Raw genomic sequence first — 10,882 nt, forward strand, 5'->3', positions numbered from 1 at the left:
GAATTTCGATTTAAAACGTTGGGAACATATTCTTACAATGTTAAATAAACATTTTATGCAAAAAAAAAAAATTCGATTTTTTGAAAGTTCTAATTGGATTTCCCCCCTTAACGTAGCGAATTTGCTACACATGAACAACTAAACATTATTTATTGCTTTAGCTACTTTTTTTGTTGCAGGAGCAGATTTTTTTGTTATCATAGCAAGGAAATTGGCTCCTGCAACAAAGAAAAAGTGGCTAATACAGCGAATTATGTTAGTTGTCTATATTTAGCAGATTTTTTTTTTCCGTGTACCTATATTGTTGTTTAATTTCACTGGCACGAAAATAGGAGCGTTGTCTATGGGCATTTGGCCTCACTCTTTTGCTCCTACATCGATTTTATAAACTTCCTATCTGAAGGACCTATATAGACTACGGAATATCTGGATAGAGCACAGGGTACTTCTGCGGACGCGAGATGTGAAGCTTCAGAGATGAGAAGAAATATCTCTCACGGCAATCTTGAAACGTCTGTGAAACTAGGGCATAACATTTTACAAATTCAAAAAGAAACAATGATAGTTCTATTAGCACTTTTTATAGTTCCACAGTTCTAGATAAAAAAACAAAAAGAATTCTGCATTTTTAATATAAAAATATAGCACACCAAGTTTTTGTACTTTAGTTGGTCTTGATCAAAAGCCAGTTCTATGGGATTTAAAATTTATATAAACTTTTAATCAATAGGACAAAACAAAAATGATTAATTTTTATGTCAATTAAATTGATATATATTTTTCATAATAGTAAAATTTAACGTTCATTTTATGAAACTTAAAATTTATTTGTGCCATTATCACGCTACCGCGTCGCTTGATCTGCGAGGAAATCTTTTCCTTAAAGTGACACCGTGAATCCCATTTTTTTTTGCTTGGGCAAATTTGCTTGTTGATAAAAATCGTGCTTGAGTGTCGAGTCGATTCGGAAGCTAGCAGGCCATTGGCATCGGCTTTAGTTGGCGGCTGCGCTCATTCTTCTACTCATTCTTCTTAAAACTCTCCTCAATCTCCTTGGGTGACTTGCCGCTCGTCTCCGGCACGCTGATGATCACGAAGATGAAACCTACCACAACGAAGACGCCGAACAGCCAAAAAATGCCGGGCTTGCCGATCACCGCTACGACGTTTTTAAAAGTCTTCGCCACTATGAAGTTGCACATCCAATTGAAACTGGTCACGATACTGGCGGTCGAGCTACGGGTTTTGGCCGGCAAGATCTCGCCCATTATCAGCCAGGGAATCGGACCAAAGCCTATCAAATAGCCTATCATGTACACAATTAGGTTGATCCCCAGCAGGAATTTCAAACTCCCGTCGACATCTTTCGGTATGGCGTAAAGGAGCCCTCCGAAAGAGAAGAGCGACAAAGCCATCAACACGCTGCTTATATACAGCAGTTTCTTTCTGCCTTTGTCGATATAGCGCGTGAAGATGAAGTGAGATATGGAGTACACGAAGCGGAACATACTTAGGCTCGTTGAGGTGATCTGAAAACGAGAAATTGTTCGTTAATTGTTGCCGCGCATGTCGATTTTTCCAAATTGAATTTATATAAAAGTAACTTCTGTCGTTTTTATTCGAACATACGTTCAATAATCGATTATCTTTAAAAGTTAGCGTTAGTTCAATCATTTGGTACGTACATCGATAAATTCCCACATGTAGAATTGAACCACGTAGGTGCCCGACATTTGTTGGAACCACATCAGCCCCAGGGAAACAAGCAGTGGCTTCAGATTGTTTCTCTTCAGCAACTTCGAGATTGTATTATGAGAGACGTTTCGTTCGTTCTCGATGAATAACTTCTCGATCATAGTCAGTTCGTCGGTTATATCGGTGTCTGTGCCGCGCAGCGTTTGCAGAATTTTTTGACTTTGCGCTGTCTTTCCCTTAGAGATGTACCATCCCGGCGTCTCAGGGGTCAGAGACAATATAAAAATCAGGAATATAAGCAGACTCGCGCTTAGCAGCAACATTTTTTCCCGGGCCAGAAAAATGTCCAATATCACGCATATTATTGTTCCTACATCACACGTGAAATATACATACTTATGAGTTTGGTATATCGCAATCTGAATATTTACAAATTGTAATTTTTTTTTAATAATATATATTTCAGTTTCTGAAATATAAATAGCATAATTCGAAGCGGAATAATGAATCAAGGAGGAATGTTGACATGTTCCTCGATTACATGAAGAACAGTCGCGAATACTCGCGTTTTTTTAAATTTGTCAAAATGGATACTTGGAGCTTTCGTTTCACTTACCGTAGTTACCAAATGTATTGGGCAATGTGCCAAGACGACCGCGCAATTTTGTCTGCATTGTCTCGCATAAATACACAGATAGCGATAAGGAAATAATGCCCATGCTAAATCCGCATAATGCGGGTCCTACTAACAACACCGTGGCGTCCTGAGTCAACACGATTAAAATAAATGCTGCAATAAACGAATCATTGTGTCATCATGTGTCTCAAGTATACTATTTGTACGTACGTTAACGTATTGGATGACTTCAGAACCATGTAATATTAACTTATAATTGATATACTGAGAGAAAATTATAGTTGCTTTTGATGTCAACTATAATCATCTTTTGTGATTTTAACCACAAAAACAATTGGAAGAATTGTTTTTTAATGTGTTTTAGTAATTATTATTATTTTAGTAAGTGTTATTAGAAAGATGATTTTTCTAATTATTTTTGTTAAAATTACAAAAAAATATAGTTGACGCCGAAGCAACATAATATAATTTTCTCTTAGTATAAACACGTCATTGTATGTTTCGTAACTTACATCCGATATATGGGAGCGTTGTGGCTAGTATCGTGTATCTTCTTCCGAGATACTCGATGCATGGCCCTCCAGCAATTCCTCCGAAAAATGCACTTAGAGGTATAATAATCATGTATTCCCTGATCCACGTATCCTATAACATTATAATTTAGAATACGATATTAATTTAGAGAATACGATCAGGAGTGAAGATGAAGTTTTCTTTAAAAAGAATTTGATAGATTATTGTCATTTCTCGCGATATTTTGATAATCTACGTTAAATATCAATGCTAATAGAAAATCATGAATAAACTTTTCTTTGATAAGAGTTTGATCATCATGATAATCAGCAGGTTCTCAAACAAACGTGCGTGAAGTGTCTATCTCATAATCTTTATATTTTGCACTTAACAAGATCGGATTCTCGTACTTTTGTTTCACGGTCAGACACAATCGAGATTGCGATATATTATCCAAGCACGTTTGTGAAAACTTTTGCCGGATAATACGTCTATGTAATTTTTGTATTTTTAGCAAGTTTGCAATGTTATTAATAACTTGTAACTGAGGTATTCTGTTAATTTCTGTTGAGGGAAAATTTAGCCAAAGTTCGAGCAAGACAAATGGCGATAAGATGCACGACTGTCGAAAATTAACAGGTAACTCATAAACGATAGTGTCATTGCAATTTTCGCTAATGGATTTCGATTTTTATGAGTCAACGTGCGCGAAATGAATGACAAAAATGTCAATAATCATACTTACCATTTGCATGGTAATTTCAAAATTCGCTATATTTGTACTATTAGCATCCTCTTTAGTATTATTCGTGTTTATAATGCATAGTAACAGTATGTGCGTATTTAAATAGTTAGTTATCATTGAGGCTAATAATATCAATAATGCGACCAGTATCTGAAAGTAAATAATAGATATAATAAAAGGAAATTACAGATAATACGTTAAAATGTATGCGAAAACGAGCGAATTTTTATCTCTCAAGTAAGATTTTTCCGGTTCACACAAATTATACTTTGCATTTGTGCTCTTCTCTTCGAATAGTGTGCACGATCTATGGAAAATTATATCGCAATTTTTATCGCAATGTATATTCACTTAATACATAAATTATTGAATATAATTTTTTCTCGTAATCGTACACGGGGAAAATATTATAGCCTTTTCTCACTTGTTTCAACACTTGTTCAACACTTGTTTTTTTAATATCAGACGCAAGCGCGACTGTTCGCGTTTAACAACAATAGATGATTCGGGTGAGCGGATGTTCATCATTTCGTGACGTTGAATATTCACATTTCACCGAGGTGAATTTAGTCGTCCAACACTAGCTCGTCATTGCGACGCGTGATTTTACATTTTCTCGAAGTAAAACGAAGTTGATTTAATCTTTTTTTTTCATTTTTCAGTTACATGGTACGATAGGACAAGCTATAACATGCTCACACATGCGATACAATCGAAAAATTCTGGCGACGTTTATGGCATCATCGGCCATGAACGTCGACGGCAGGTAAAATGTAGAGAAAAATGTAGTCTGTGGCGTCTGTGGGATCGCGATATTCGTTATAGGGTTGCGTCTGTTCTGTATCTGTCTTGCATTCGTGCAATTATTTCTGTCCTTATCTTCTCGATCGCAGATAACACGCACGCAGATGGCGCGCAATGATTAAAACAGGCGCATTGATAGAGTAGAATTGCTCGTTTAATATGAGAATATTGTTTCCTTGACTCATGAGTGATTCGAAATTTATTTGAATATTTTATTTTAACATTGTTGATTTAATTACTATTCTTACTGCAGCAGAAAAATCGTCTCTTTCGACGTGAAATAAATTTTCCTGTCGAAAATATTTCACATATAATTGACATTTCACATATAATAAAGTTCGGGATGAGAATTATTGCATATTTTATAGAGATATATCGTGTATTATTGCGATATTGCAATATGAGTGCCGTGAATCGCTGAATGAAGAGACGTGATGAATTAACGTAGCGGACCATACGCTGTAGTCATTCTACTATAAGATCCACGCATTCTGTAGTAGTCTGACCACATACGGAATTATTTCACTCGCAAATATATTTAATACAAAGTGGAAGATGATTTTCAAACAATTGCCATAGTAATTTCTGTAATATATAATATTCATAAAAAAATATATATGTATATATATTTTAATGTATACAACAACTTACTTGAGTGCCCCTTTTGGGTTTTAGTGCTCTATCGCTATTCTGTACCTCCTTAAATGATTGGCGGGTAGATACATGCTGCGAATCTCCCTCCTCCTGGAGTTCCAGGGTATCGTTAATCGGGTCCTGCTTGGTAGACATTAAAGGATCGAGTTGTTTGTAATCGTTTTAACCTTTATCCAATGGATCATAGATCTGTGATCCGTTCAGGGTTCTTTGACAATAACTTACTTGAATGCCCCTTTTGGGCGATTTTGGTGCGCTATCGCTATTCTGTACCTCCGTAAATGATTGGCGGGTAGATACATGCGAATCTCCCATCTCCAGGATATCGCTAATGGGATTCTGCTTGGTAGACATTAGGATCGAGGATCGAGTTGTTTGTAATTGTTTTAACCTTTATCCAATGGATCATAGATCTGTGGTCCGTTCAGGGTTCTTTGAGTATTATTCCTCAGATTTTCGGTATAGTAGATTTTCGGTATGGTTTGATCCTTTGCTGGTGTCGCCGCAAAGTACTTCTTTTCGGCGATGAGGGCTGTTTAGCTGTTGAAAGGACTAACGTTAGTCACTAGAGTAGTGTTCAACGAACAGTCCACTGCGACTCTGAGCTGAGGGCAAAGGTCTAATGACTGGAGATATCCTCGTGTAGTATTTAGGCAAAACGCTGCGCTCCTGAAATACAAAATTAAGATTCGTTTAACGACGCGTTAAATAAATCCCATCTTCGGAATCGATAAAAACAACGATAGTTTTTGAATGTCCACCCCGTATAGGGATGGTCGACGCTCAGCAACGCTACCAACGCTACGGCAGTCAACTTTTTGCCAAAGTTCTGTCAACCAGTACTGGATTAGTACTGATAAATGATTGATTACCCATGTATATGGGATAGCCCGGCGTTACAACGAAGACTAACGCTTGGCCGACGTATGGTCGCCTACTACGGTAATCAGTAATGAGCTAACACTGGTAAGTGACTGGCTATCTATATTTACAAGATAACGATAAGTTATAAGATAAGAGATAAGATAAGTTCGACGTTACAACGAAGGCCAACGTTGTTTTTTTTTAATTTGTAAAACGTCTTGCCAGTTTCACACAGACGCCATCTTGGTTGATCAAAAATTAACATATGACATTAGTATGTAACATACAACATAGTAGGCTCACAATTAGATAGAGATTGATCATGTTATGCGCAGTCGCACGATGTGATTTTAAGGTTTCTTATATTCTGTAAAGAAAAATAATATCTGCAGCGTAAAGTGTTCCATTTTCTTCTACAATACGCCTGATTGTTACGCGAAAGGCTTCAAAAGTAGAAAAGCCCCAATACGAGAAAATAAGATGCAGTTAGAATGGAGACAATCCCATGCCGCCGCCATCTTGGTTGATTATATCCGTTACAATTCCATTTTCCCTTAAGCTTTAACCTCGCGGAAATATGCTCCGTTCAGATATTCCGTCCATGGAGTAGGCTATATTGTCTTTTCTTGGTGTAGTAAATGATCACTTAGTGCCATTTTGTCCACGTTGGATTGTCCTTAAAGGAGGACTTACTGCAAAATTATTTAATATTCGATTATTTTGGCATATGTGTTTTCCATGCATTTAATCTCCATTTTTAATTTCAATAAGCAAAACATATTAATTATAAAACTTATTTAATTGCAGATAAAACATCCGTGATGAGCCAATATTAAATAATCTAACAAAAATTAATGGCCATATTATGATTAATGGATAAGCAAAACACAATGCATTTTGTATCTGTATAATTTCTTTATAACTTTTTTTTCATTGGTATTGAAAGTGTGCATGAAGGAAGTATTGCAGTAAAAATGACAACAAAATTTTCTAATCTTAATTCATACAGAATTATAACTAAAGTTTCTATGTGTTTGCTTAAAAATGTAATACATATTTGATTTTTACTACAGAATTATTGTAATTACTTGAATATTTTTTATATGTTAATAATAAAGTAGTTCATCAAATTTACTCTTCTTATATGGTAATATATATTACCATTTTTACACCAGTCCAGCTCTATAAAAAATATTATAAAAAGAAACATAATTTTAGCGTAATTTTTGCTGCAATATTATATGTATACATATAATATATATATATATATATATATATATATATATATATATATATATATATCCGGAAATGTGTGTGCATGATGCATTGCTAATGGCATCTTGGGTCCTGTATCCTCCATCTTGACTGCCCGATCCAACATCCTGCTTCTGATTGCCCCGTTATAACATTCCGGATACTAGATACTGACATTGACACTCGCGTAGATACGATTCAACCGGAGGAACGTATGTTAATTAGCGCGATGCTGACGGAGTCCGATTGTATATCTCAAAAAGCCGACGTGAAATAATTTGCATAAATGTAATGTAACATATTCGATCGCGAGATCAAGTACACGACAGGTGACAATCCCGAAACGATCGGCAACTATAGAATTGTCATCTCCTCCCATCAATCATCAACAATTGCCGCCCGTAACCGAGCGAGCAATCCAGAAGTTGCTGACTTTCAAGGTGGTTAATCATACCTTCATGCACCGTATGCTTTTCTATCGCGCCTCAAGTTGACGAGCAGTGTATCGCATACACATATGGAGCATGTGTTGTGTATCATTTCCGTCGGTTGATTACAATATTTCGCCGGCTATTGAACCATTTAATCGAGCTTTCGTTATCACGTTAATTAACTTGCGTTTCTCCGGTCGAATCGTATCTGCGCGAGTGTCAGTGTCACTGTCAGTGCCAGTGCCACGACAGGGCGGCCAGAATGCAGGGTCGAGCAGGACGTGAGACGCGGGATACATCATATATTGCCAAGAGTATGTCGCATTTATTATGAGAGAGTTTCCGTTTTTAGTGGACGAACTCACCGAGGATAAATACTCGAGTCGAGATGAGGCCGGCATTCGTAATCCATCTTTCATTTGACGAGTAATTTTAAATAGCTCCGTTGATCTTCGATTATTTTTCAATTTACTCGTTACATCTAATACTTATATTACTTATTTCATACAAGAAATATTGATATATTCATACTGTCAAATAACTATGAATATGAATCTGAACATTTTGTTTTCAATCAAGGGTCCTAAATAATTCACAACCATGAGTAGACTAACTTTAGAATCTAATGTGTCAGATTGATATATATATATATATATAATTTGTCATTTTTCTATTAAATCCTCGTAAGAAGTTTAAATATTAAAAGGAAAATAAGATGTCCTTATTAAATTTCTGAAAAAATACAGAGTTGATTTGGTTCATCTTATTCGTGAAAATTATTAGTTCTTCGAAATTATATAACTTCGTTTTCTATTTTATAAACACGAAGAATCTTTTGCAACCTAATCAATTATGCGTGCACTGGGGAAAATAATAGTTGTTCCAACTTCATAAAAAAATTAACTTTATAAAAAATAGTCGAGGCCAGAAATAACTGTATATTTTTTATATTATAGTTATTTTTGACCTCAGCTATATTTTTTGGTTCTAACAAAAAAGCGATAGTAATAACAACAGTATAAGATTATTATCACTAACTTATTATAATCACTTATGACATAATTTAATAAAAAAATATTTTTTACAATAATTTATAATTATTTCCTCATGATTATAGTCACAAGTATCAAACATTATTTTCTCAGTGTGCTGATTGTTATGTCTAATAATGTTCTATGGGGACCGCAAACGCGATCTTGTTTACATTCGACGAGGTTTTCTTTTCATTTCCGTTCAGTCTTGTTATTATATGGAATCCAAATTGAAATTTCTATTGATAAATCGTATTATTGGATACATAACTGTTATTTTTGCTTCTGCAGCTTCTTCCTTATGAGCTCTTTTAAGAGCTCAAGTTCCATTGGGGTTTTTAACGCTAAGAGAAAAAACAGAGAGAGAGAGAGAGAGAGAGAGAGAGAGAGAGAAAGAGAGAGAGAGATTATGAGAATAAAAGTTTACTGTTTTTTCTTATCCACACACCTTTGCGCATTAATCTTTATTAAATTATTTAATAGTCATCTCTCATACTATATCTGCAGCTAAGTTATATAATTAATGCATTATGCCGACTGAAATAAAAAAAGTCAAGATTAAATTTTGGCGAAATGTTGAAGTAATCGAGCATTAAGTAATTCCGAAACTGATATTTCTGCAAGACTCGACGTGGAGAAAACGGCGGAAAACGATCGTTTAAATCATCAAGGTAGAGCGATAGTTTGTGTAATATTATTTTTTCGCGCAAGATTTTTCGTTGGTTCTTCAAGTTTCACGAGAATTCACAGAATCAACGTAGAATCAAAACTGACTTGGACTGACGTCGAATTTGGCGAGATTTCGCGGGATTTTGCGGACGCGCTTCTTTTTCCCCTTCTGTCTGCAAACAGCCTTCGGTTTTGTCTCGGAGTGTTACACGTTTGGAAAATTGTATGACGTCCGCCAGAACCTCGACGTGTACAGGAAGCGCGCGCGCGCGAGAAAAAAGCGCAGAGAAACAAAGTTCCAGCGGCTCTCGAGGCCGTGACCTGATTTGACCCTTGCTCGACCCCTTCGCACCCCTTGCATCACCGTTACGGAGAAGCGTGCTTGGTTATCTATAGATTCTTTTAAAAGAGAAAAAACACACACAAGTGCGCGAAAGCGGGTATATACGCGAGGATGCAAGATTAACGTACGCTCCTTTCTCTTTCGTGGAGTCGACCTCCCTCTCTTCCTCTTTTCTCCCCTTTCTCTCTCTCTCTCTCTCTCTCTCTCTCTCTTTCTCGTCGCGAATAGCGTGTTATCGATGCTTCGTTAAGCGGATTTAATCGGCCGCTGTGTCCGGGGTTGAGCGAGCGTCTTGATAAAGCGCTAACAGCACGTGACATTTTCCTTTTTTTTCAATTTTTTTTCGCGGTAAATCGCGGAACTGCGCTCGGTCTAATTGCCCCGTCCGTCGTGCCGAGCGCGAAATTAACGCGCTCTGCGGCTCGATATTTTAGACTTTTTCCGCACGTTCTTGCGCGCTCGCTCCGCTTTTAATTTCGGCATGCCGCCGAGCGACGCACGACTCGAGCGAGAGAGTCGCCTGCTTTCTCGCGCGCGGCATACAGTAATACTTGGAAATAAATATTCCTCGTGTAATCTACAGCTTGGATACAGGCCAGTTTTGTCAGACGACGGAACGAGAGCCACCGACGGCCTATAAAGAAGAGGGGACGAAATCTTTCCGCATAAATCACGCGCGCACGCGTAAGACCGCGATCTCGCCTGCTCTTTTAAACTGTCCACCATATTTCTTGCGAAAGATGTTGGGTGGCCTCAAGATATCTTACGAAAGTGTTGTTTTCAAAATCTCTCTCTCTCTCTCTCTCTATCTCTCTCTCTCTCTCTCTTGTGTGCGCGAGATTTAACGACAAAGGAAATATAAAGCGAATTTTTTCGTTTCCCTCTATCCGACGTTACTTTGTTCGCGATGAATTCCGATTCTCGTTACCTCTTGTATTTTCGAAATTCAGAAAGATATCCCATCGCCGACGATAACCGAACGCGATAAAACGCCATCGGGAGTTCTCACATATAAATAATTAGTTATTAACGATACTGACTGCTCGCGCGAAAATGTCAAACGTCGGGCATGTCGACAAGGATCGTGTCAGCTTAGGGATTTACTGTTCAAAAAGTAATTCTTGCAAAAAGTAATTGTAAATTAAAGATGCGCTGATATTTTGCCGATAAAAATGTATGGTATATATATATATATATATATATATATATATATATATATATATATATATATATATATATATA

The 10,882-nt window shown here is 36.7% G+C and overlaps 2 protein-coding genes across 17 annotated transcripts in view; one reads left to right on the top strand and one right to left on the bottom strand.

The window, feature by feature from the left end:
• LOC116840622 (alpha-2B adrenergic receptor) overlaps nucleotides 1-10,882 on the top strand; it is a 268,703-nt gene that overhangs the window by 30,855 nt on the left and 226,966 nt on the right. The gene's annotated exons all lie outside the window — the stretch shown is intronic.
• The window catches only part of LOC116840624 (facilitated trehalose transporter Tret1-like), a 310,767-nt gene continuing 299,996 nt past the window's right edge, over nucleotides 112-10,882 (bottom strand). For 11 of the 15 annotated variants that reach the window (XM_032807544.1, XM_032807542.1, XM_032807548.1 and 8 more), the window contains 7 exons: nucleotides 5,274-5,717; nucleotides 5,046-5,171; nucleotides 3,591-3,740; nucleotides 2,845-2,977; nucleotides 2,312-2,485; nucleotides 1,686-2,065; nucleotides 112-1,529 (listed from right to left, as the gene is read on the bottom strand). In XM_032807544.1, the coding sequence (XP_032663435.1) occupies nucleotides 1,020-1,529; nucleotides 1,686-2,065; nucleotides 2,312-2,485; nucleotides 2,845-2,977; nucleotides 3,591-3,740; nucleotides 5,046-5,171; nucleotides 5,274-5,402 (1,602 nt within the window). In that variant the 5' untranslated portion in view covers nucleotides 5,403-5,717 and the 3' untranslated portion in view covers nucleotides 112-1,019. Of the gene's footprint in view, nucleotides 1,530-1,685; nucleotides 2,066-2,311; nucleotides 2,486-2,844; nucleotides 2,978-3,590; nucleotides 3,741-5,045; nucleotides 5,172-5,273; nucleotides 5,718-5,920; nucleotides 6,767-10,882 lie in introns of those variants that run through there. The other 4 variants (XM_032807552.1, XM_032807553.1, XM_032807554.1 and 1 more) reach the window with 4 other exon arrangements.

This window comes from Odontomachus brunneus, unplaced genomic scaffold (genome assembly GCF_010583005.1).
Source record: "Odontomachus brunneus isolate Ranch 3 - 2012 unplaced genomic scaffold, Obru_v1 Obru_scaffold_010, whole genome shotgun sequence".
Classification (NCBI taxonomy): Eukaryota; Metazoa; Arthropoda; class Insecta; order Hymenoptera; family Formicidae; genus Odontomachus; species Odontomachus brunneus.